General features: G+C 42.3%; 2 protein-coding genes across 4 annotated transcripts; both read right to left on the bottom strand.

Moving 5' to 3' along the window:
* Nucleotides 1-491: 491 nt before the first annotated feature.
* Nucleotides 492-15777, bottom strand: ippk (inositol 1,3,4,5,6-pentakisphosphate 2-kinase). 2 transcript variants are annotated; one of them, XM_079265345.1, is made up of 14 exons: nucleotides 15583-15777; nucleotides 11310-11375; nucleotides 9313-9408; nucleotides 7375-7441; nucleotides 7126-7244; nucleotides 6672-6761; nucleotides 5343-5401; nucleotides 5175-5247; nucleotides 4704-4856; nucleotides 4187-4301; nucleotides 3512-3647; nucleotides 3273-3417; nucleotides 2818-2909; nucleotides 492-2427 (listed from the first exon to the last, which is right to left on the bottom strand). In XM_079265345.1, exons 1-14 carry the CDS (start codon nucleotides 15661-15663, stop codon nucleotides 2175-2177), a joined length of 1545 nt encoding a protein of 514 aa, XP_079121471.1. In that variant the 5' UTR covers nucleotides 15664-15777; the 3' UTR covers nucleotides 492-2174. The 2 variants fall into 2 exon arrangements, with proteins under 2 accessions (XP_079121471.1, XP_079121472.1); XM_079265346.1 differs by having other exon boundaries at nucleotides 11316-11375.
* Nucleotides 15778-18212: 2435 nt separating this feature from the next.
* rbbp5 (retinoblastoma binding protein 5) lies at nucleotides 18213-26057 on the bottom strand. Of its 2 annotated transcripts, XM_079265342.1 has the most exons (15): nucleotides 25933-26057; nucleotides 24752-24840; nucleotides 24402-24427; nucleotides 24130-24302; nucleotides 23865-24005; nucleotides 23549-23711; nucleotides 23149-23258; nucleotides 22586-22705; nucleotides 20909-21062; nucleotides 20692-20763; nucleotides 20450-20567; nucleotides 20105-20174; nucleotides 19720-19955; nucleotides 18924-19139; nucleotides 18213-18553 (listed from the first exon to the last, which is right to left on the bottom strand). In XM_079265342.1, the coding sequence occupies exons 2-15, from the start codon at nucleotides 24774-24776 to the stop codon at nucleotides 18501-18503; spliced, it is 1677 nt and encodes a 558-aa protein (XP_079121468.1). In that variant the 5' UTR covers nucleotides 24777-24840; nucleotides 25933-26057; the 3' UTR covers nucleotides 18213-18500. The 2 variants fall into 2 exon arrangements, with proteins under 2 accessions (XP_079121468.1, XP_079121469.1); XM_079265343.1 differs by lacking the exon at nucleotides 24752-24840 and having other exon boundaries at nucleotides 25933-26004.
* Nucleotides 26058-26554: the final 497 nt, after the last annotated feature.

Raw genomic sequence — 26554 nt, 5'->3', positions numbered from 1 at the left:
GACGTCACCAGGAGAGACAATCCGACCACGAGCAACATCTGGACTCGAGTGTTAAAAGTACAACACTCAACATCTGCTGGTGGTGACAAAGAACTTAAAAACTGGCCGCTAGTCCCCGACTCCTGATGACATCACCGTCCCGTCTTCAGAAACCTCCCAGCGCTCCTGAACGCATCATTTTGCAAACATCAGACGACCCCGTGGCGCTTCGGTTTTCGAGTCGTCAGGAGTTCGAGGTACTGAGAGTTCACGGTCGCGTCCACAGCCGCTCTAAGACAGACTAACCCACACGGCTTAGTCTCCGATCTCAGCTGTGAACGCAGACTGTAACAAAGTGAGTTTTAACACACACACACACACACACTCCAGTCCTACCAGAACATTTAGGCACATGGACGAACGCACAACAAGCCACTTTTGGCACAAAAACCCAGCGGAGCAGCAGCAGCATGAAGCTCGGCCTGTCTCTCTGTTACCCAGAAGCCTTTGCCCTGGTGGGTCAGACGCTGACATGCGCTGACCTCTTCACTTTAAAATGCTCTGCGAGCGTACGGTCACATTAGTCCTGTGTTTCTTATTGGCCGACTCCAGGCTTAATCTGTGGTTTGGACTTCACTTGTGAATAAGAGACGGAGCAAATATTCTCAGCAAGTGTAATGTGACTGTACGTTTAGAAAGCTACGCATCACCAGGTTAGTGAACACGGGAGTGTTAGACGACTACTTAAATGCTGCTTTTCTTCAAACAAAACAGAATATGACAACAATAGTTAAAATAATGTGCTTTTTCCCCCAAAACACAAAAGGTGTTGCGTCAGAACAACCAAAGGCAACTGGACACAAACGTCTCCGCTAAAGAACCCTACAAGAGCTGATTAGTCATAATAAGTCCCAGCTGGACCTTTAAGGGTCAGTTTATCCAAATTATTTAAAGATATACACGTACTAAGACGACAAGAGCTGTATCACTAATGCAACCCTGTTGATTAAACTATATGCTCATTGTCGAGTTGTTGGTGTATTATGGACTGTAATATATCGAGCTCGGTATAACTTAACCTCTGACGGCATCAACACATTAACAATGAAAGTAAAATGAACAACAGGGCTGATGTACTTCATTGCATTATATTATAAAGGTGTACGGTACCTAAGAAAGTGGCCACTGAGTGTTTTTACTCTTCCCTTTAGTGAACTCTCTCCATGCTGATTGTTTTGTTTTTATTTCTCCAGGTTTTGAGATTTCAGCCACAAATTTAGTTTCTGTTTGCAAAGAAAAGAACATTTTAAGAATTTATATTATTCAAAATTAATAGTTTCAATTAAAACACATCACCGTTGTCTTTTGAAGATTAGTATTACTCTTTCGTGGCAAGTTATTTATAAAATGTCATTTTTCAATGCTGTGAGAGTCAAAGGTTTATACTGGAGGCACATCTCAAAATCTAGACTCATAAAAGCATAACTGGATAGATTTCACTGGAGGGAAGAGGCAAGGCGTTTATTATTCGGGTGAACTTACCCTTTAACGACACTCAACTATCCCTAAAAATAAAGTCTCCAACATCTCGGCAGAAAATGCCTGAGACAAAGATGTTAACGACGCCAACAACTGAACAGGAGTCAAAACAAAAACTGGAGGTCAAGCGCCTCTCGCCGTTACTTGGCTCTCATAATTCAACCTCCCGTGGAGTCCAGCAGAGACCTGAATCCTCTCATCCAGATCTGCTGCGAGTTCAACCTGGACATACACAATGGCTCCGCCTCCCTCCACCAGAGGCCCCGCCTACATTCAGTAAATGACATCTTACGTACGTTAACGCCCAACAACCTGCTTTTCGTTCTCTTTCTTTTTTTCTTCCGTCTTCTCAGAGCTCCGTCAGTCTGAAGACCAAACCTCCCCGTAACCGTTCTAATAAATAAGTGTCGTAACAGAACAGAGCGATGCTGGGATTCTCCTCCCGATGGGAGCGGCAAGTTGACGAGAGTCTAGAATCAGTAACAGAAATGTCTGATGAGTTAGTGGTGACTTGCTGAGACAAGTGAAGACAAAGTGCTGCAGTACGGTCGCGTATAAACAGCGCTGGTCTGACGTGACTTTTAGACCTCTGCATCAACACGGCGTCTCCGTTTCAGTCATCAGCGTGGCGTCCGTTAGTCAGTTATCGGGGGAGTTCACATGGGGTGGAAGAGCAGCGTGCAGTCCTCTCTCTCTGCAGCCGTGAAGATGCCGGAGTGTGGCGGCAGAGAGCCCTTTGGCAAGGCACCGCCGGTCCTCAGGTAGCAGGAGACTATCTTCTGGTCCAGGCGCAGCTGGCTGGGGATGCTGTCGAACGGCTTTGGGTCCAGATCCAAGATGGAGACGGAGTAAGAGAGAGCCGGCGGTCTGGAGGAGAGGAAGTCCCTGAGCCGCCTCTGAGTGGGGATACTGGGGGAGGAGAGGAGGGTTAATGGTTCAGTTTGAACATGATGAGCTGATGTCTGCTCCACCTGGTGGACATCATCAGATACTACTAATGTTGTCTTCAGGGACCAAAATGAATGGTGCGTTCAGTTGCCTATTATCAGTGTGACGTCAAAAGATTATCTACAGGACGTTGCCCAACATAATGTCAGACACTAATAACAATCGGAGTCTGTCAGTGGCAAAAACAATCACTTTGAGTGGACGTAAATTAAAGAGTCTAAGTGATCACACTACAGCGTAATCCATCAATACTGGATCAATTTAAAAATGTGTCATTTACACACAAAAACATGTCGTTTAAGTCTCTCAGAGTCAGTTAATGGGACTCTTCTAAGTGATCAACACTCTTACCCTTCATCATCCTCCTCTTCCTCACTGCCGGGCACCAGAGCGACCATGATGGAGCAGTCCTTGGCCGTCATGGCCACGCGGTACTGATGCACCTGAAGTGAAAAACACACAGCAGTCAGACATGCGACTATCTTTACGAAGTGTTAAGAGGCCGGAAAGCAACTAAGTCGCACAAAACACCCAACGGTGTTCAGGAGTCGGAACATTTCTTCAACCGTCGCTGCTTCGCCTCGATAGTTATGACCGTCAGTTAATAATCTCTCACTTTCCTACTTGATAAATCAGTATTTTCCCTCAGTCTGTCATTTGAAACTGCACTATCGCTACTGAACTGGATGACAGCGACACTCAGCTCCGTGTTTGTTCTGGTGATTTAACCAGAGTCTGATGCGCCAACAGACGGCCAGCTGACGAGGGGGAATGTTACACAGAGAAACCTGACGTGAGGTTCTCACCTTTGCGACGGCGTACTCCACCGAGCCGTCGTCCTCAGTCGGACATTTCTGCAGCTTCTCCAGGAAGGCCTCGTTGTACGGCCCCTCCATCTGAAGACGGGTCCTGACACAGACAGGAAGTGAAGCCGGAGACCAGACGGTGTCCCTTCATAAATGATGGGTGAATGAGATTTTTTTTTAATCGAAATAAACACTTGTTACTGCAGTTTGTCTTCTGATACTTGTTGACGGTGTGTTACCTCTCTTTGGGGAAGTCCTGCAGGTGTTGCTCCACCCGGCGGTACAGAGGGTGGAGTCCCTCGACGTCCAGCGTGTCCAACATCTGAGTCTGAAGGATCCTGAACAAAACGCTGTCGCTGGGTAAACCCTGAGAGCCTGAACACAGAGAGAGCGAGAGAGAGGTCATCTTTTCTGTTCTCATCACACATTTTCAGGTCAGAACATTACTTTAAATGTTTAAATTTCTGAGAGGCTGCACAGATCTACAGAGTAACACTTACAGTTCACAGCAGCGTCGCGCCGCTACGGACTCAACGTGATTTATAAGAGTTACGAGAAAAGTTGGGTTGAAATCAAAGCGAGGTGTTTTGTTTATTTGATTAATTTCATCATTAATCTTATTGTCTATAGAAAAGATAGTGAATAATGTTTACGGTGACTTCTTCCAATGTCCAAAATAAAAACAAATAAAGAAAACCGTCAAATAATCACACACAATGTGGTTCATTTTCGGATTAATCTGTGCAGCTCTACTAAGGACGATAAATAAACGAGTGCTTGATTTTGGTTTACAGTCTGCATATTGTTAGCCGAGTGAAGCTCGAACCACCATTAAAAGAGCAGCTCAGTGGAATCACTCAAACCCGGCTGGACACACAGAACGAGAGAGTCGGGTTGATGAAGGAGGTTCTCACCGGGGCGAATCCTCTCCTTGTTGAACAGACTCGCGTCACAGAAGCTCCGTCCTTCTCCTCGCATGTCCGTCACCACCTCTCCATCTCCTCCACTCAGCAGAGCGTTCACCAGCACCTACAGAGAGATGCTTCATTATGAGGCTTCACCTGCTGTCATGGACTGTTGAGTCTTTAAACCTTCATACAAGATCAATCATTGCAGAAAATGTACAAGTATCTTCATTTTTAACATATGGGGGGGGGGAAAGTACACTATCCTTTGTCAATATATCTTGTATATTTCTAACTTTAAACTAGTGTTTTTAAAATAAGAGACCTGATAATAAATCTGCAACTTCACACTAAAACTGACACCTGCTGACTGAGTTTCACATCAGGAACACACTGCAGACATTCGGAGAATGAGGTCTGTTGGCGACTCTTGTTGGGAATTCATTAGTTTATTGCTCAGCTCTACAACACTCAATATATTTTCTACTTTCAACTAAAAGGACACTTGTGTATGAACTAGTTTTACCGTGATGAAGTCGTTCAGGACAGCTTTGCTGGTCATGTGACTATTGATCCGGTTGTTTCCGTACAGGATGTACGGTCTGAGGTGATGCAGCAGACAGTTCAGGTCCATTGAGTCGTCGCTCACCTCCTTACTGCTGTAGATGCACTGACCGCCCTGACAGACACATTTAGGGATGAATTCATCAGCATATAGAGGAGGAGGAGCTAACTTGTTACATTTACAGCGACCTAAGAGATCTTAAGCAGAGATTCAGTTTGGTCTCGGTTCAGATTTTCCATTTTGCGCTTATTAATAAATACTCTTTATACCTCTGTCATAAACATCACAGCAGTAACACTTCAACTCATTCTGTTAATCCCTCCACAGTTTCTGTTCTTTGAACCAGTAGTTGTGTTGATCGACTGGAGGTTGTGAATGAACATTTCCACATCATGCGGCGCGAGAGAGGCGGTCGTGGTCGTGGTGTCTCACCTTGAAGATTTTGAAGTTGTTCTGAGGTTCTTCCATCAGGTGTCTGATGGCAAAGTGCATTCTCTGTCTGTTACTGAACACAACGAGAGAAACAAGAGATGTTATAGTTGTTTACATTACGACAGTTTAACTGGTCATTTGAGTTCCACACATCTGTAGTAATCTCACCCCGAGAACAAGTCTAGAGGACAGTACAGACTCGGTCTCTTCCACTTCCCATTGGCCACCTGGTGAGAGACAAAGTGATGAAGGAGGAAATGTCAAAGAGACACAAGTAACTAATCCAAGAAGAGCAGTTTGTTGTTCTGTAGTCTTTAGTTGTACTGGCCCTGATCCCGATCTATCTAAGAAGGCATTTCTCTCTGTCCGGGTTACTTCATACTTATTGCTGTGGACCCACGGGAGTACATTCTAAAATTTGGTGCAATTGTGGACATGCAAAACATTGAATTTCAATAACCTTTGAATAAAGTGACCAGCACTCTTTGCTGCAGCGGGGCCGGGGCTTACACAGATAGCGAACCAGTGTTTCACCGGTTTGACCGTCAATAAGCCGAGACTTTGGTGCGTTTGTCCCCCGTGAGTAAGTTATGACTGAAAAACGAATTTTAAGCGTGTTTGCAGCGTGCCACACGTGTCCTAATACTAATGTGCGTTGTCGTACCGCAGCGTGCGTCGTCGTACACTAGTCTGCGTCGTCGTACACTAGTCTGCGTCGTCGTACACTAGTCTGCGTCGTCGTACACTAGTCTGCGTCGTCGTACACTAGTCTGCGTCGTCGTACACTAGTCTGCGTCGTCGTACACTAGTCTGCGTCGTCGTACACTAGTCTGCGTCGTCGTACACTAGTCTGCGTCGTCGTACACTAGTCTGCGTCGTCGTACACTAGTCTGCGTCGTCGTACACTAGTCTGCGTCGTCGTACACTAGTCTGCGTCGTCGTACCGCAGTCTGCGTCGTCGTACACTAGTCTGCGTCGTCGTACACTAGTCTGCGTCGTCGTACACTAGTCTGCGTCGTCGTACACTAGTCTGCGTCGTCGTACACTAGTCTGCGTCGTCGTACACTAGTCTGCGTCGTCGTACACTAGTCTGCGTCGTCGTACACTAGTTTGCGTCGTCGTACACTAGTCTGCGTCGTCGTACACTAGTCTGCGTCGTCGTACACTAGTTTGCGTCGTCGTACACTAGTCTGCGTCGTCGTACACTAGTTTGCGTCGTCGTACACTAGTCTGCGTCGTCGTACACTAGTCTGCGTCGTCGTACACTAGTCTGCGTCGTCGTACACTAGTTTGCGTCGTCGTACACTAGTCTGCGTCGTCGTACACTAGTCTGCGTCGTCGTACACTAGTCTGCGTCGTCGTACACTAGTCTGCGTCGTCGTACACTAGTCTGCGTCGTCGTACACTAGTCTGCGTCGTCGTACACTAGTCTGCGTCGTCGTACACTAGTTTGCGTCGTCGTACACTAGTCTGCGTCGTCGTAGGTGTTGTAGTTACCTTGTAATGCTGGTGCATGCAGAAGCGGCACACTTTGGTCTTGATGTCTTTGCTGACATGTTTGGAGGACGGCAGGAATCCACATTTAGGCTAAAAACAAAAACATACAGAAAAAGAGCAGCTGAGTAACACACACACACAGTCAAACTCATGTGATTTGTTGTTTTAACTCAGTTTGTCTGAGTGATTCACAGGCAAAGATTTCTGAAACTGTGGCTGCTTCTCAGGAGGAAGAATGTCTTCTTAAACCACAGTTTCATGACTAAGATGAAACTAAAATTACAAATAAGCTCAAAAACTCATGACAATAGGATCAGAAATGACTCAACTTTGTTACTTGTGTGTGTTTGGTTGTTAATTGTATTTTCAGTTGAAGAAACAATGCCACAATACAATTTCAAAATGGGTGAAACAATATCATGCCTTAAAAGAATCTGTGTGTGCGCGCGTGTACCTTGATCTCAATGCAGAGTGGAGGAGTGTGTGTTGGCTGGTGGAGGACTGGAGATGTCAGGTTGGGCAGGCAGAGAGCACAGCCGCTGTAGATGTCCATCACCTTATCACAGCGCCAGGCTGACACACACAGACAGACGGACACAGAGAACATGTTCGGTATTCATCTAACCGTCTGCAAGAAAGCAAGTAAGTGTTCCCAACACGCGTCTCAGAGGTTTCCCACAGAAATGATTAAAAACTGTTTTACCTGGTCTTTGATGTTGAACTTTGATTGACAGCTGTCGCACAAACTCCAGCGGCAGTTTGACCACTTCCTGTAGAGAAATTGAAGACGGTCACTTTAAATCAAGTGTGTGTACAGAACATAGTTCAGTCTCTGCTGCAGGGTCTCTGATCAGCTGGATGGTTTATTGTGGGAGTGAGGATGTACAGAGCCGGCTTTCATGGTGAACTTCTCATCGTGCGTGAATCTAAAATTAGGCACCATCTGACCCGGGGAGCAGTGCTCGTGTGCTAAACCCTCCAGACTCAAACTACACTGGAACTCATTGTTTTAGTGGATTGCAGCTGCTAGAAAACTGTCTGGTGTATCGTCCCGCTCTGATGGGAGTGTTCCAATATGGATTCTCTTAAAAAGTTAAAACACGCACTTCTGCTCAGTCACTGATGAAACTGCTGATGTGTGATGCAATTTATGTTTAAGTATTTGTTTTGGTCTAATTCTAGTCTATGTAGTTTTATTACAAACAGGGGTGAGTGTAATGTAAAATAATAAGGGCAGCATATTCAAACTACTGGAGGAAAATTAATCGTTTGGATTAATTGATTCATCAGTAAAATAGTGAATCGATTAATCGATAGAAAATGAGTCATTCGTAGCAGCCCGAGTCAATTTACCCGTCTTGCTTTGACTTGCTTTTATTCAATTGTATTTGTTGTTAACGTTTATTTTATCACTTGTTTAGTTCGGCTTCAAGAACCCCAACGATTTTACTTGTTTACAGGTCGTAGAGACGGCATGTGTGAGAAGTTGTATTAGGACACGTGTGGCTCCTGAGAGAGGCGGTTAAATGTAATAAATTGCCTCACGTCACTTGAGCCGGCGTTGGTTTGAGGTTTAACACTAAAAGATAGAAACTTGTTCGGAGGAGGTGAGGTTCCCAGACCTCTGTGGGCCGCTACATTAGCCACTACTAGCATAACCGCGATGATAATTCGGTACGGCACTCTTAATGCTTTACGACAGGGGTCTCTAACTGGCGGACCGCGGTCCGGATCCGGACCCAGGACCTAAAATCGATATTTCGGAATCATACATATTAGGCAGCGAGTTTTTACTTTTAAGCGGCGCATCTTATACAGCCGTTACGGTACTTGTTCAGCGGTGCAGGAGACACCGACCAATGCGTTGCAAAGCTCAGCCAATCAAATGTGAGTATTCTGACAAGTTTCCTGACTGAGCGAGGTTTACACACACCGTGACAGACGGGGGAGAGACGAGGAAATAGAAACAAGAGCAGGAAAATTGCGCTAATCAGAGAGGCTATCTCACATGACGTTCTCCAAAAAGAGAAACGTGTTCAGAGAGAACAGAATTTATAAGCATGAATGAACAGACTCTTCTATGTTAATTCTTCCCGCAGGCAGTTAAATCCAGCATGTGTCATATGTTCAGAAACCGTAACTATTGATAAAAGCGGCAAATGAAGCGACACTACGAGGCAAAGCACAACTCCTTTGAACAAACGTACCCACTCACATCTAAATGAAGACACAGAAAATAAACATAAGAGCCCAAACTGATCAGAATCCTAACGCATGAATTCACTGTCCAACAATGATGTTACCAGAGAGGATAGAGCTGAAACAAGTGTTAACCACAGATAAAGTCCATGCTCACTGATTTATCTCTTTAGATGACAAAAATATTATATTGTGGCTTTTTTATTGACATCACTTCACACCTGAATGAACTGAATTTAAAGCTGCAGGACAATTCAGTGAAATTAATGTTTCTAAAATGAATTACTTTATTTTAAGATGCACATTTTTCAAAAGCTTTCTGTTATGTCAGTTATTCTTTAATCCAGCTCTTAAAACTTAGATAAAGACAAAAGTGATGAAAGAAAAGATGTAAAAACAACAACACACAGTGGATGACAAAACACAGTGAACAGTGTCTTACCCCGCTGTGGATGAACTTGTCTCCCAGCAGGCTGCTCATCACGTTGGAGCTAAAATCAACAATGTTCTGGATCTGCCTGAAGGCCTGCTCCACTGTCTGCAGGACACACACACACAGACAGACAGTCAGTCAGGTAAACAGCAAGTTATGACCTTTTCTAAAACTTGAAACATGTTGACAGAGTACTCATTTGCGTTATTTGTCCTCTGGAAGGCAAATAACTCGGATAAGTACTCAGTCAACATCTATTCGTGGTTCAACGGATCATAAAACTCACGGTTTGTATCAGAGTCACAGATCGGATCAGCACAAAAGAAAACCAGGGAGCAGATATAGCTTTTACAGATCCCTGACTACGGGGTTTTTTGCCGCCGATACTAATCGTCTATCATCGCTGATGATATTGTTGTTTGATTATGACGGCTGGTCTCCAAGATAACATGTTATTCTTTTACTTTGTTATAGTCAGTGTTTTTATTTCTCATAAAAACACACAATTCAAATGATTTGGAAATAAAAGAATGTATTTTAATGGATTAAACCAAATCATGTCATCAGTATTTTAATGATGTGTTATAGTCTGCTGAGAGTAAACAGCTCATAATTCATCTAATATCTATTTATGTTGTGAAAACATCTCCTTCAAACAACTGGATTTATTCAAGTTTCTCACCAACTCTACATTTTGTGAGAATCATGAGATCGCTTGCGTCTGTGCGTGAATGAGTGCATCTTTGTGTCCGTCCACGGCTAATTTAAACCAGAGTGTTCGTCACGTTACTGAGAGCATCTTTCTTGTTGTTATCCGTCTTCACCAAACCAAACGTCGACATGTGATTGTGGATAACCAGCCTCGACTCTTCTCACTCTTATCATTGCTCAGACCTCCCGCAATCTACAACTGACCATTTGCTAAAAGCTCCTCCCTACAACAGAAATGCATTTATTTTATTTGCACTTTTCTCTAGTTTTTCAGAACATTTATTCCAGAAGTCTGACATTATTTCCGTTGGAACATCCCTCACCGATATCGTTAAACAGTATTTCTTTCACTGATTGAAATGTGTTCTGCTGTTATTAGACAAATGTGTCCTCTGGTTGGACAAACAATCAAAGGCTCGGGCTTCAGACATGATTCGGACCTTTAACTGCATCAGAGTGTTAACAACAAATCTAGCTCTACTTTCTGCTCCTGTGTTCAAAGACAATCAGCTTCAAAGTGATGGCAGCTGACGGAGCAGCTGAGAGAAAATTTGAATGTTGGGGTTTGGCAGGGCTCCACTTTAGTTTACATTTGGTTCAGGGACTGAAGACTGTGCCTTCAAGCGTTTAATCTGAGCAGGATGTACGATCTGCTGCCGCTCCACTGACTATAAACAAAGCTGTGACTAAATGGAGCTCCGAGTCTTTCACTGAGCTAAGTTTCTATTGTAGCCACACTCACAGGTATGAGCTCAGCTTGTCAGACAGTAGAGGACAGTCGGGTGCTGCTGGGAATCTATGATTTTATTCATCTTATATATTGTGTTCACCAACGCGACACATTTCAATGAATCAGCCAGTTGTGAAATGAGAGCTCACACCGAGCCCTGACTGATCGTTCCAATCAGGTTTTATTCAAGATGTGATTTACTTTGTAGAAAAAAAGAAGAATGGAGCTGCAGACGGGTGGAAGATGACGACAGAGTGTTTTGAAGTGAGAGCTGGAGGTAAGAGTATGTGGGTCAGTCACATCTAATACACCTCTCCAAATAATAGCTAAAACAAGCTCATTAATGTTTATAATGGACCTTTTCACAGCATCGACCCCCTCACACTGAACATGAATGACAATCTGCTGTAAAACTTTGGGACTTTAAAAGATTTAACTCTGTAAAATCTGTCAGAAAGAAGAACAAGCACACGTTCACACAGCTTTCTCTGTGACCTTTTACTGTGCAGTAACTTGGTCCAGGCTTTAGCTTCACAAAACACCTGAGAGACACACACAGACTCACATTTACCTGCGGTGGGTTTTCTGAGTCCTCGGCCGGATACTTGAGCAGGCGTAGAACTCTGGAAAGCTGCGAGAACAGAAGAGGAGCTCAGTTAGGACCAGCGGAGCCTCATTTAAACACGGGACTAACCTGGACTCACACCTGAACTACTCAGCAGGATCATCTCATTCATGAGGTGGGTTCATATACTGATACAGTAAATCACTGCAAGTTAGACCATGAAGCAGGGTATGATTTAGGGCGGGGCTACACAGTGATTGACGGGTCTCTACTACGCTGTTGTCTGTGTTTTTACCTCAGAACGTTCGCAGTGTGTTTTTACTTAAAAGTTAATTGTAACCTTTTGGTCGCCTAAAAATATCTGATTGAGTGTTTGGATGTACTTAGCTCCACCCTCTTGAGTCGCTTCTGGCTAAAATGACGAACTCAAGGCTTCAAACCCGACGTCCACAAACCAACAGCGACGTCACGGTGACTACGTCTGCTTCTCACAGTCTGTGGTTGGAATAAGTGTCCCTGAATGTCTAAAGCGCTTTTCAAACACTCCACAATGTATGATTAACTGTAACAATACATGACAGTGACTACTTCCGTCAGCATTAGGGTGTGTTTGAGTATAGAACATCCATATACCTGGGATTATTATTATAGGAGCGAGTATCTACCACATAGCTCAGAGGAATCCGGTTCTGCAGGAAACCAAACAATGTGGTAATGAGCACTGCAGTGACCTGGTTACAGTGAAAGTGACATTTACACACTAGGTCGCTCATCAAATTCCTTAACGTCTTAATTTGTGCTGCGTTCGACACTATAGACCACTACATCCTGTTGCAGAGACTGGAACATTATATTGGCATCAAAGGAACCGCACTGGACTGGTTTGGATCCTATTTATCGGATCGATCTCAGTTTGTTTGTGTAAATGATGAAGCCTCGATGAGGACCAACGTCAGTTATGGAGTTCCACAAGGTTCTGTGCTTGGACCAATCTTGTTCACCTTATATATGCTTCCTTTAGGCAATATTATCAGAAAACACTCTATAACCTTTCATTGTTATGCAGATTATACTCAATTATATATATCGATCAAACCAGATCAAACCAACCAGCTTGCTAAACTGCAAGCGTGTCTTAAGGACATAAAAACCTGGATGACCTGCAACTTCCTGATGTTAAACTCAGACAAAAGTAAAGTTATTCTACTCGGCCCAGAACACCTCCGAAATCAGTTATCTAGTGATATAGTTTCTCTAGATGGCATTGCGCTGGCATCCAGCAGCACAGTCAAGAATCTTGGAGTTACCTTTGATCATGATTTGTCTTTCAACTCTCAGATAAAACTTATTTCTAGGACTGCCTTTTTTCACCGACGTAATATTTAAAAAAAATCAGGGACATCCTATCTCAAAGCGATGTAGAGAAATGAGTTCATGCATTTGTTACCTCTAGACTAGATTACTGCAATTCCTTATTTTCAGGCTGCTCTAATAAGTCTCTTAAATCTCTCCAGTTGATCCAGAATGCTGCAGCTCGTGGACTAACAAGAACTAAGAGGAGAGATCATATTACTCCTGTATTAGCTTCTGTGCACTGGCTCCCTGTAAAATCTAGAATAGAATTTAAAATCCTTTTACTTACCTACAAAGCCCGAATTGGTCAGGCTCCATCATATCTTGAAGAGCTTATAGTACCATACTGCCCTACTGGAGAGCTGCGATCCAGTGATTCAGGGTTACTTGTGGTTCCTAGAGTCTTAAAAAGTAGGATGGGAGCCAGAGCCTTCAGTTATCAAGCTCCTCTTCTGTGGAACCAGCTTCCCGTTTCAATTTGTGTCAAACTGTTGTGTGTGTGGTGTTTTGCCCTGTTAAATAGCGTTAGTTGTGGGTTGTTATAAAGTTATAACCATGACTAGGGTTCCCTCTCAATACACTTAAGACAACTACCTCCAACCGTGTCGCTTACTGTCTACTGTCTGATCCACACTCCGGAGCAGAAGCTGGCAGTAATGCACCAATATGATGGATGTGTTTCAAGCAACATCTTTCACAAAATGATGAATTTGTAAAAAGCAAAGACCATATCTGAGAATAAGCAAACTCTGAAACTTAGGTTGCAATGTGACACAAACTGCTTTAATGCTGTTTAAGATTGTTTTACTCGTCAACAAAGTTATTCATCTGTAGTGGTGTCACGGATCACTGATCGATCCGTGATCCGTTCGGATCAGCCCTCACGGTTCGGATCACTTGTGAACCGCAGATCAATGGAGTATTTTTTTTCTTCTTTTTTTTTAACAGTGTAATCATCATAGTGTGTAATAAAGTTATACTGTTGCTGTTCCTTTTCAAGTAACAAGTCCCTGAATATCAATGCAGAGTGTCAGTGAACAGATATGAAGCAGTAGTGTGTTCACGTGAACGGAGCAGCTTAGAAGCATTTAACGGTGAAGTCATGGCGAGCGGAGGAACGTCAGAAGCCGCGGCGTCATTTAAGTCGCAAGTTGTTTGGGAACATTTTGTCTTCCCTGTAACGTATAATGACGGATGAGGGTGGTGGACGAAACAGTTACAGTATGTAGGCGTTATTTAAAGAGAAAGACGTACGATAACGGCAAAACATCGGCATGTCCACACATATGAAGAGACACCATCCCGTCTGTCAGCGACGGGGACACTCCGGTGTAGAAAACAAAGGATTTCTAAATCTGGTTAAAATGCTTGAGCCACGCTACGAAATCCACTCACGCACCCACTTCAGTGTGAAGCTGTTCCAGACCTCTATGAGAAGGAAAAGACTGTAGAGACTGCTTTCACCACGGCGGAGTGATTCTTAGTCCGGCGCTGTAGACACGCCCCCTCTGTGAGAGTCACACAGACACACCTGGGGCAGGTGCTGACAGAAGTATCAGAGTGAAGCTAGACAGGCCCATTAATATTCCAGTCACCACAGAAAGGTCGACCCTCTCCCCAGACAATGGCGATATTCTCATCTTTTTGAAAATAATGTCACAGTAATGGTAAACATTGTTGTGTATTTGAATGACCTGACAGGAAGTAAACATAGACCCAAGTTGTTGCTGAGCAGTTCAGTTCAGTGTAAACAGTGGAAGCTCACTGGCTGTTTCTTTCTTTCAATATTGATGAAAGGACGAGGACATCAGAATTGAGTATTCTTGAATGTTTTATTTTTATTTATGTATTTCATTTTGTTTCAAATTGGACATATTCAATATTTTTGTTTTCATGCAAGACTATAGCCCAAAGTTCTTTGCTTTAAGTGTTCTTGAAGTTCTTTAATTAACAAATGGAAAGCAACGTTATATTTGTCTCCTCCCCTTTTCTTTGTTGATCCGAAAAATTATCCGAACCGTGACTCCTGAACCGTGATCCGAACCGAACCGTGAGGTTTGTGATCCGTGACACCCCTATTCATCTGTAAAAAGTCGTGAGAACTATCAACAATGAAAATAATGCAGTCATCCATATGGTAATACCAATAAGAATATGTATCCAATATCCAACTCATCTGTTTAAATCTGCTTTTAACCAGTTATGTGAGTTATGCATGTTTTTATTTTTCGTGTTCCTTAGTTATTTTGTTCTTATTGTCATTACTTCTATAGTTTGTTTCTAGCATGTAAAGTGTCTTTGAGTACCTTTTAGAGCGCTATTCAAACAAAATGTATTATTATGATTATGAGTATTGGGGCAAAATGTTATATAATTTCACAGAATACGATCACTACATTTTAAGTCAGTAAAACAGCCACATTGGATTATTTCCCAGTAATAAAATGTAAACAATCAAAAGCTTTGACAGCACGCGAGCTGATCATCTCAGTGCTGTGACGTCATACCTTCACAACACGTCACCGGTTGCTCAATAACAACTTGACCAGACCTGCTGGTCCCGTTAGGCAGTAAAGTGACAGTGTGGCAAACCATAGGAGGATGCTAACAGCTAACATTAGCTCCTCCAGCAGCCAGTTAGGATCACAGCTAGTTGTTTGCTAGCAAGCCGGCTAAGCTAGCAACCACATGCTAATAATGCTACCGATGATAGCTACATAAAGTCCTGACAGTTGACATTTAACACCCTTCAGTTATGAACACGTATCTCAGATAATCACGACAGTCACAACCAGCAGAAGTATATTTAACGTAAAGTGTGACGCGGGCGGTGCGTGTCCTCTTAAAGCTTCTTTTTTTCTTCTTCTTCTGCTTTAGCTCAAACTTGGATTAGCTTCACGTTAGCTTAGCTTTACTTCACCTGTACGTGTGAGACCACCAGGCTCTTGTTTCCCTCTCCGTGATACTTCCAGTCGTTCTCGTCCATTTTGTCCAGTTCCATCACACCAACGACGACAAAGACTGTGAGTTCCCGTTAACGGCCAGAAAAAGTAACACGAGACGTCACAGAAACATACAAGTACGGTGACTGGTGCTGCTAGCAATAATTCAGAAGTACTTCAGTACCAACTGACTTATTCTTCTGCTGCTGCTGCTGCTGCCTGGCCCAGGATGACTTACAGACAAACATACTACTTCCGATGAGGCCTTCAAAATAATAGTAAAAAGGTTGGACGAATAGATCGTGATGTTATGAGTTTAAAGTCTTAATTTAACAGCTAAAAAAAAATCGTTTTACTTCTTAAGAAAATCGTAACTTTATGAGAAAAAAGTCGTATAACAAAAACAGTATTCATTTTAAGTAATTTTACAAGATTATATCATTAAAGTTTATAAATGTAAAGTTAGAAAAGGTACATATGGAAATAAACTCAAAGTTTTACCAGCACAAAGTCACAATATTATGACACTAAGTCATAGTTTAATGAGAAAGTCAAGACTTATGAGGAAAAAGTCAGATAACAAGCACAAAGTTGTAATTTTGTGAGAAGAAGTCATAAGAAAAAGTTAAATTACAATAATGAAGTTGTAATCTTACAGTAAAACTCATATTTGAGATATTGTGATATTATGAGAAAAAAATTATACGACGAGGATATATATTCTGATATCACGTAAGGGAAAGTAATATTTTATGAGAAAAAGTCTAACATTGAGATAAAAAATATTGACTACTTTATCGTAATATTTTTTTACGTTCACGTAATATTATGACTTCTGTTTACTTCTCTATTAAAAGACAAATAAGCACCAAGTTAAGAGTTAGAATACCTCAGTCACCTCATGCATCTTGTAATGACACCACTGAATAATTTTACTACTTCTTTAGTTGAGCTTTTGTTTTTGCTTTTATTTTTTAGCCGTTTCCGGTTGTATTGTCGTTAACTCTGTCCAGCCGTTTGATTGACAAGTTGATGGACCGCTCCATCAACTTGCTATCCACTGATGCCCCGCCTACTCCGCTGTGATTGGACAAGTGGAGATCGGGGATAAAAAATGTATTGAGTTTCGACAGCGAGTCGAATGACTTTAGGATCCAGAAGTGGAAACGTACAGGAGGTCACGTGCTTTATGACTAATGCCTACATTCAAATGAGAAAAAGACGAGAACATCCCTCAGCAGCAAAGGAAAAGTACAGTTTTTGGGGAAATAGTATAAGTATCTGATAGCAGTCCGGTTAAATAAGTAGTCCTACATTTATTTCTCAAGTACTCGTAAAAGTTGTAGGTACTTTATTCATACATTCCTCTTTAAATCAGAGGGAAATATTGTAGTTTTTACTCAACTACATTTGTTTGACAGCTTTGGTTACTATTTAAAACATATGATGAGCCGATATAATATCATTGTTCTTGATCTAACTTTCCAACAATATTAAAATACCAGTTCCCGTTAGAATAAATATAAAACAGGATTAAAACATGTGATATCTATATCAGATGTGAGACGACTCTGTATTGGAGATATTCATCTTTGTAGGAAGCAGACAAACAGGCTTTGCTAAAGTAAACAGTGGTGGAGGATGTACTCCATTCATTTACTCAAGTACAAGTAGCAGTACAACTGTATAAAATACTGCACTACAAGTAAAGAAAGTCCTGCATTCAAAATGTAAAAGTGCAGAAGTATCAGCAAAAGTACAAACACAATGCAGAATGACTGCAGCTGTGACTGTTATACTACGATGTAGTTGTATTATTATTAATGTTAATATGTAAGCTGTTGTCGTTGGTAAAGGTGGAGCTATTTGTAAGTACTACATGTACTTTTTCTAGTTTAATCTGTAACAATGGACCACATTTTACACTAAATCTTAAAATCTTAATTTGAAAAGTAAAGTAAATTTATTAAAAGTGCAGTAAAAAGTGCAGTTTTACTCTGTAATGTAGTAGAAGTATAAAGTAGCATAAAAGTGAATAATCGTGTACCTCAAGATTTATGGTTGTTTGTCTTCCGTCAAGATTTTGACTTAAAATATGATTTAGTCAAAACAACAGAAAGCAAACTCTTAATTTCCTCCATTTTACTGAGTGATGGATTAATTTACAAATATATATTTTATAATTCGTCTCAGATTTTATGTGTGAAAAAGTAAAAGTGATTTCTCACGTAGCTTTTATCCGACAAACACAATCGGACTGTTAATAGTGCGATTGTATTTATTCAGTTGTCCAACGCAGTAATTCTACAGACCTCGTCAGTCTGACCTAGTAATGAATCAATAATGTACATTATAATTGCAGTTGGTTATTACTTAAATACATTTAATGAACTGTTGAACAAACTGGGATCTTAACTTCAAGAGCTTGTTTTTGACGCTTCGAGTCACAGCGGTGGAGACTTGAGTCATGAGACTGTTTTAACTTTAACATCTAAACAGGTTTCCAAAAGTTCTTATCGTTGTATTTTTAGAGGTCTCACCTCTAACTGCTCCCATGCTGATGCTTCGTGAATCTTTTTCCCGCCTCAGAAACCACAGTTATTTATAAATGAAAATGTTTTAATACGTAGAAAAACAACAAGAAAGACGACACACACACACACACACACACACACACACTATCAGGATGTTCTATACATGTTGGATCCTACAGAAAAAAGAGGACGTGTGATTTCTACCGGGGCGACTTTGAACGCCTCGCGCTCTCTTCTTGTCGGCTCCAGTGAAGTGATCCGGGCTGAGGAGTCTCCCTGTGACGCTGCGCTCTGAGGAAACAGTCATTTCTCGTGACATCAGGCTCCGTGTCTCTTTGTTTGAGCTTCACAAACAGCAGCGATCAGTCCATCCCCCCGACGTCATGCTGTTTGTACGACTGAGAGACCAGACTCCCTGCAGAGGAACACAGACACTATTTACACGATATTCTCCTGAAGATTAACTGTGAATCCTCAATTTGAAGAATGGTCAAATCTCAAATAAACAGCCAGATAGCGGTCGCTATTTAAAGCCAAGTGACAAGCACTGGAAGAAGGGTGGAATCATGTGTACTCCTCTGTCTCTAGATGAAGTCAGCCAAATGTCTGACCCAGAGGAATGTCGTACTCACCACTCCGCTTTAAACACTATCTTTTCAACGTTTCATTCACTAATTCATTCTAATCACTTCTACTGTTAAGCTACTATTCATATCGATACTTCCTGCTTTTAATGTGTCAGTCAGACGGAGTAGCAGCAGCAGCATGGCCGGTGGCGTTCTTACCTGAGGCCAGGCCCCCCTCTGCCCTGCCCTTCATCCCTCCTCCTCCTCCTGGGCCAGAGCTGCCCAGGGCCTCCGTGGGGAAGGAGGGCCGTTCGCCCCTGTAGGGCTTGGGCCTGAAGGCGAAGTCTTTGTCTTTACCTTTGGAGCCTTTGGGCCGGCCAGCTGTCTTCTTCTTGGACTTGCCGTCCCCCTTCACTCCCAGTAGAGGGTGCACCTCTGAGGGGAGGCAACGAACAATCTGATTAGGATTTGTTTCGGGATAAATTGGCTCACACTGTAAATTCATCATAATGTACATTTCCACTATGGTTGGGCAATTATATTGGCAACACATTGCTAAGTGAGAGCCGCTTCTCAGCGGGCAAAAAACTGTGACGAGAAGGCATGTTGTCACATCTGACTCTGTGAATTAAGGATTTATTTTGACCAAACCACAGTCGGTGAATGTTGGAACAGTGGAAGAACAAACTACGGTGGTTTTGTTGAGTTTTATTTAGTTTCTGTCGAGTTTGCATGAAGAGTTAACAAGGCAAAGAAGCCGGCCTTAGTTTGGTGAAAGAGAGAAACCTGAAGGTTTACGGGTGAATATTTCTGTTTCATAATAATAATAATAATAATAATAATATGTTTAAGAAGCTTATTTCTGCTATAATCCAAAATCCAAATAAAAACATTGGCTATTTGTAGAGGGAACCAGTGTGATGCTAACTTCAGTAGACGGCCTGCTGAAGTACATGACTCCTGCAGCATCTTATTGCATCTTCTGTGTGTATTAGCTGTTGCGTTGCTCTCTCACCGTCACTGGGCACCCCCTGCAGTTCGATGGTGGTGGTGCGAGCCTTCTTCTTGGCCGGGCCTCCTTCAGACGAATGCTGCCGCTGCTTCTTGTCGCCGCCGGTCAACGCGTCCTCCGGGGCAGCGGTCTGGACCGTGGAGTCCGGCGGCGGGCCGAAGGGGTTTTCCTCCGGATCCTCCACCTCGGGGGCGATGGGCAGGTACAGCAGCGCCTTATAGTCCTCCAGCTCCTCATCGCTGCACGACACAAAACACAGACAAGAACACAATCCGCACCAAGTTTCAGTTACGACACTTGAGACTCAAAGGTTTTGATGGTTCAGGGTTTAGATCAGGGTGACGTGGATCCGATCAGATCCGGAGTAGTCATCTGGATCGTTTCTCACCTGCTGCAAAAAGCAACTATGGGGTCAACGGTGGTGACGTCCACCTCCTCATCCTCTGCAGCGTCGGCACCTGCAACACGAGAACCAGTTACACCAGTAAGACCAGTACGTCTGACATGAAACCAGGGACGTCGCATTCTCATGGGGTAAATGTAAGATGTTTTAGATTTAACAGGAAACGAATCAAGCTCAATGTTTTCCCAAAGATTTGATTTGTATTTGTTTTGCAGAGATGTTTCACCTCCATCCACGGGTTTATTTGATGTTTGACGCTGTGAGTAACTCTTCAAAGTCCTCTATGCATTGCATTGTGGGAGAGAATAAAACCCTGCGTGTGTTCTCCACCTGTCTGCTCGGGTTCACTCTTGTCTTCGTCCTCGATGTCGAACTCGGACTCTCGCTCCTCGTACTCCACGTTCTCGTCCAGCTCTTTGAAGTCCGGAGCGAAAGCGCTCCAGTTTTCCTACAGACAAAACCAACCAGTCGCACATCGATCACACAGTTTTTATATTCTGAGTGTCAGAGACAGTATCATCCATCTGTGACAAAGTTCATTCATGCACATCCAGCCTTTATTGTCCACATACCACTTGGTTCTGAGCCCAGATGGACACCACTCCACTGGAGATGGAGGCGATAATCGGACGGACAGGATGCCACTGGAGGGAGGTCAAAGGTGAGATTTGGGTAAATGATCTGATTGTAAACAACACAGCGTCTCAATATAACTGAATATACGTAGACGTGAAGTGTTGCGTCATTGTTTCAATCTCGACGCAGTTTATGTTTATGTTACATCCTTACAGCCACATCCAGCAGCAGCTCTCCTCTGGTTCCGTGGAGGATCTTCACCAGGTTGCCGATGCTCTTCTCCCAGATGTAGAGGGCGTGCTGCCTGGCTGAACCGGCCACGATGTACTCGCCGTCGCCAGAGAAACAGCAGCGCTTCCACGGAGTCCTGAACACAGGAAACACAGGAAACACAGGAAACAGGACATGAACGAAAGGAGATCAGAGGAAACGGTGGACACAGCGCTACGAAATGTAACAGCTTGACATCTTTTTCTCTGAGTATTTTTCACGCAAACAGCTGACAAACTCAGGCGGCAACCTCCGGTTCTGCAGAGTGAAGCCGATGCGGAAGTTTCTTAAAATGTGCATTCTCTCTCCTGACCAGCAGGGGGCGACTCGTCTGGTTGTATGGAAGTCTATGAGAAAATGACTCTACTTCTCTCTTGATTTATTCCCTCAGTAAACATTGTAAACATGAGTTTATGGTCTCAATCTCTAGTTTCAAGTCTTCTTTAATACAGCATGATGTTCATGTAGTACATTATGGTCCATTTAGAGTGAAACAGACCATAAAGCAGAGTATGCTTTAGGGCGGGGCTTACTGTGATTGACATGTCGCTGCTGCCAGAGCCATATACGGCATTCCAAATATGGTCACTTCTGTTCATTAGTTGCGAAAAAAACAACATGGAATCCAAGACCGCGAAATCACCGAACTCGAGGCTTCAAAACATCAGTCCACAAACCAATGGATGACGTCATGATGACTAGGGCTGGGCAATATGACCAAAAATGCATATCACGGTATTTTGTAAGACTGGCGGTTTCACGGTATATCACGGTATTTTTTTCCGTGTTAAAGCATTGATTAATTAACGCCGAAAAGAAACGGCAGGCCAGCGAGCGGTGAACAGCTGTTTGTGTGGCATATCTTCCGTTCAGTCACTTCCTGTTTCCTTCATCTACATTCCCCTGGGGTATATATATATATATATATATATATATATATATATATATATATATATATATATATATATATATATATATATATATATATAAAGAAGAAGAAGCCGCTACATGTACAGCTTCTTATCACCGTCTATGTACATTACCACACATATTATGATAATCAGAGTTGCATACGTGTCTGACCTAAATACCTTTTATTGTTCAGTCTTTGTTCATCCTGCATCGCTCTTTTCTGTTCTTTAATGTAACGTTACTGCCGCGACAGAGCCTCACAGCTGTTAGCAGACTGTCAGCGAGCTTTACCCAGCATGCAGTTCGGTGGAGAAATTTAAAAAATGTACAATTATTAGTGCTACAAATTGTTTATCTGTCACAAACTGTTGTGTCGTGGTGTTTTGCCCTGTTAAAGAGCATTAGTTGTGGGTTGTTAATTGTTGTTATAATAATTGTTGTTATAAAGTAAACCATGAGTAGGGTTCCCTCTCAACACAGGTAAGACAACTAGCTCCGTCCGTAGCACTCCTAGCTGAACAATATATTTTGCTGCCTGTTGAAGAGCAACAGAAGTTGTTTCACAGGTATGACTGGATATGAAAAATTCATATCATACCATACGGGAAATTGAAACCTGCCGCCCAGCCCTAATGATGACTATGCCCTCTTCTTACATACAGTCTCTGCAATTATACCGCTGCAGTTCCCTCACATATGTCAACATACCTGTTTACCAGGTCCTGCAGTTTCTGCATGGGCTCAGGCTCACCGTCTCGGCCACAGGTCAGTATCTCCCGGCCATCGTACACCCTGATGATCCGGTCTGCTGTGTTTATGAGGAAGCAACTGCACAGAAAAGAGGAGAGGTGAACAAGAGAAAGAGTGGAGAGTGGGGGGGAGAGCACAGGAAGAGCCTTGCTGTCACAGCTGGGGCTTTAAAAGTAAGTGCTGTCTTCTGTGGCTCATGTGTACATACTGTAATGTGGATCTGTGCTTCCATCAACATGGAATCATTTAGATTGTGTCACAGAGCAAAGAGAACTCCATGTGGACGAGAGCCTAAAGGTGTCGCTTTATCTTGATCAAGCTGATCGTGAATGCTCAGAGCGTCCTCTGCTGGATCACAAGGCACACTACTTCAAACCGCCTGCTTCGAGACGGTACATTGTTAATGTGAACAGGTCATTACAGATCTTATATTGACCACAGCCTGATGTTAAATGTGTTGTGTGTCCAGATGCTCAAACATAAAGGACCTCGATACCGAAAGACTTCCTGTTGCCACTCACCTGCCCTTGCGTGCAAATTCAATTGATTTGATGGCAGTGGTGTTGCTGGTGCCAGTTGTCACTCTGAAGGAAGCCACCAGCTCCTGAGTGTTTGTGTTCAACACCAGAATCTGCAAACAGAGGGAGACATGTGTGAGTGAAGTGGAGAGATATTCACAAATGTTTTGGTATTCATTTAACCTTTAATTCATCTGATCCACAGGATAATGCAGGTGAGAGTAGATGCAGTCCGTTATCTGCGAGTGTCTGTTTATATTCTATCTCTGGACATTTTCTAATTTTAGATCCACAACTTAAAGCGCTTGGCTTTTTCCCTTCTATAAAATTCATGTTTACCTTTCCTGTGTAGAAATACAGTCACGTGACTGAAAGGTGCGCTGTGAATGAAGTATTGTCTCACCTTTCCTTTGGCGTTGCCAGTGTAGATGTACTCCCCCCGCCTGTCAAAGGCCGCCACCACATTCAGGTCCGAGTCGTCGTCAACAGGCAGGACGACGTGTTTGGAGTCTGACAGAGTGAGCAGCACCGGGGCCGACTTCATGGGACACACCAGCACCTTGTCCCTGGAACACAAACATCATTTCATGTCAGTACAAAATAAAGTGTATTCACTTAACTTACGACTGATTAAAAAGGTGAATTAAACTGTCCAAATCCTGTGATGTCAAACTCATCAGATGAAACAACGGACAGACAGGCGCTCTCGGGTCACTCACATGTCTCTGGGGTGGCACTGCAGCTTCAGGATCGGTGACGGGAAGCGGAACCTCTGGTCACAGTCTCCCGTCAGGACGTCCCACTGAGAGACAATGTTGTCTGTGGAGGCACTCACCAGCTTGTGACCGTCACGACTCCAGCTGCACGCACACACACAAATATATCTGAATACACCATTCATCATTAAAATGTTATTGGACATGACGTGTGCATGTAGTTTAGGATGAAGCAGGTGAAAGGTGGATGTGTCTGAGTGTATCACACCATAAAGAGCAGACCGGGTGGATGTGTGCGCTGATGATTTTGGCGATGCCCCGCGTGAGGAAGTCCCAGATGACGATGCGTCCGTCGTTGCAGCCCACGGCCAGCAGGGTGCCCCATCGGTTGAAGGTGCAGGTGAGGGCCATACTGATACAGTCCAGAGTGCCATCTGCCTCCTGAAAACACACACAATAAAAACAAACAGCCAGAGAGTTTGCATCAGTCCGGGAGCTTCACATAGGAATGTATAACTTGATGAAGAGCTGGTGGCTTACCTCTGGATAGTTCTGCCCGAATGACTCTATGAGAGAAATATCAAAGAAACAATGATGAGAAACATTTAACGAGACAAAGCAACATTCATACAGGATGGACTTAAGGGCCAGTCGACTCAGAAACACAACCTCCCACGAGTTCAACCTCATCAACATAGTACAGATATTCTGTGTGGTGCGGCCGAGTGCATGGAATAGCAGTAGAGTCAAAGATGTTTTCATTTCTACAGAGACAACGTTCACTAATCTGAGATTAAAGTCAAATGTTCATTTAAAACACATCAGGAAATAAGATCGAGTACGTTCAACACTTCAACTATAAACTTCAAACAATTAAGTAGAATATTCACCAGAAAGAAGCAGGAAATTATCCATGAGTAAAGTGAGAGAAATCCTGACGTTTAATCCAAAGTCTGAGCCAGTAATTCATAAGAAAGAACTGTGTGGACATTTACAAGGAAAAAAAACATTTACTTATTTTTACATGAAAGAATTCCCCAACAAATAGGGTGAAGCAGCAAATGTACATGATGACTTGAAACGTGTCCTTTAGATATTCCGAAATTTCTTCTCCAACAAACTGAAATTATATAAATTCAGGTTTTTTTCACAAGTCTAAAGATGCCCTTAATGAGAACACTTCGAGAAATTAAACAGATGTTATTTCTCTGTTGATTCCCTTTTCTTTCAATGTTTACAGATGAGAGACCAGTAATAGACATCGTACTAACGGTAAAAAATCAATCCTCACATGTGTAACTAAAAATATTACTCTATTTCTGACTGACAAATCAGATTGATCTCACTGCTTTTCCTCCATCCAGATCATAACAAACCAGTTGTAGATAAACAAACAAAAAAATTTAGACATGTCAAACCTGGACTACATTGACATACAATACTGTTTAAAAAACAATTATTGGGCTTGAGATTTATTTAAGACTTTATTATTTTTATGGAAACTTGCCATTTCCATGTTTTTCTTTTATCCATTTTGCATTGTTACTTTCTTTCCATCATCATGTTCCTGAATATAAACAGTTACTCGCTGTCATATGAGCCAGCTGCTGTGTGTTGATTTTATCAACATAAAATAACGGCACGAGCTTCATAGCCTTGTTGTAATAAATAATAAATATGGTAAAAATAACACAACTTAAAGTAACGGTCTATAGTTCCTCGTGAGTTAACATTTAATTAAAATAACGCTACAATCAGAGACAATTATGAAGCTAACGTTAGCCTAAGAGCTAAATCTGCTATTATTATTTTAACATACGTTTAAAAGTTACATACATACGCAGACAGATACGTTAGGAACACATGTCACGTTTAACATAAATTAACAGTGTGGATCTACTAATAAATGTATTTTTATTTATTTTTATTTGACTCGTCGTTTTGGTTGATGGTAGCATGCTAGGCTAACGTGCAACGCTAACCACAACAAGTATACAGTGTTAGCATGTTATCATGTTCTATGTGAAAAAGTCAGGTTTGTTGAGAACAAAGACGAATTAATTATAATTACCGATCAGCTCTAGATTCATTGTTGGACGACTGAAGACTCAATGACTTGATTTCACAGATTTCTCACTAGTTTTCACTCGTATTTACTTCTGCTTCATGTACCGGGCAGTCTGGCGCCGAGCCTCCAGTGAGGACCCCAAAGAAGGCGTCCTACAAGATGCCTGAACAAAATAAAAACAACGTTAAGATATAATAATAGAAAGTACATTTTCATAAGTATTGTACTTGTGTACAGTTTTTAGGTGCTTGTAGTTTATTTGAGTATTTCCATGTCATGCTAGTTTATCAGTGACTAGTCAACATGCAAGTTTAGGTTATTGATACAAAATATAAATTAACAAACATATTAGGTGAGATAAAGGTAAGAATCAACGTTTTTAAAAAATGAGTCTGAATTTGGAATTTAAATAAAGTGAATACTATTTATAATATTTAGTGTATCCACATTGATTTTATCTTTGTCCATTTTTATGTAATAATATATTTATATTATTTTGAATTAGTTTATTTTAGATTCTGTTCCGCTCTCAAAATACAATCCTATTTTATATCTGTGAATGTACATGACAGTAATTTTATTTTATTTATTTTATTCTATTCCATTCCATTTTATTTTATTTTAT

This window comes from Melanostigma gelatinosum, assembly GCF_949748355.1.
Source record: "Melanostigma gelatinosum genome assembly, chromosome: 3".
Taxonomy (NCBI): domain Eukaryota; kingdom Metazoa; phylum Chordata; class Actinopteri; order Perciformes; family Zoarcidae; genus Melanostigma; species Melanostigma gelatinosum.
This window is presented reverse-complemented; position numbering and strand designations above follow the sequence as displayed.

What these genes read in the sequence shown, in the direction of transcription:
- rbbp5 (XM_079265342.1), bottom strand. Translation starts at nt 24,776, where the DNA reads ATGGATAATTTCCTGCTTCTTTCTG. An exon ending in CAGTGCCACCCCAGAGACAT is followed by an intron (nt 23,712 to 23,864) that starts GTGAGTGACCCG and finishes TTTGTGTTCCAG; the next exon opens with GGACAAGGTGCTGGTGTGTC. An exon ending in CTGGCAACGCCAAAGGAAAG is followed by an intron (nt 23,259 to 23,548) that starts GTGAGACAATAC and finishes CTCTGTTTGCAG; the next exon opens with ATTCTGGTGTTGAACACAAA.
- ippk (XM_079265345.1), bottom strand. Translation starts at nt 15,663, where the DNA reads ATGGAACTGGACAAAATGGACGAGAACGACTGGAAGTATCACGGAGAG. An exon ending in ACAAGTTCATCCACAGCGGG is followed by an intron (nt 7,442 to 9,312) that starts GTAAGACACTGT and finishes ATTTCTCTACAG; the next exon opens with GAAGTGGTCAAACTGCCGCT. An exon ending in CAGGACTTCCCCAAAGAGAG is followed by an intron (nt 3,418 to 3,511) that starts GTAACACACCGT and finishes TCATTTATGAAG; the next exon opens with GGACACCGTCTGGTCTCCGG.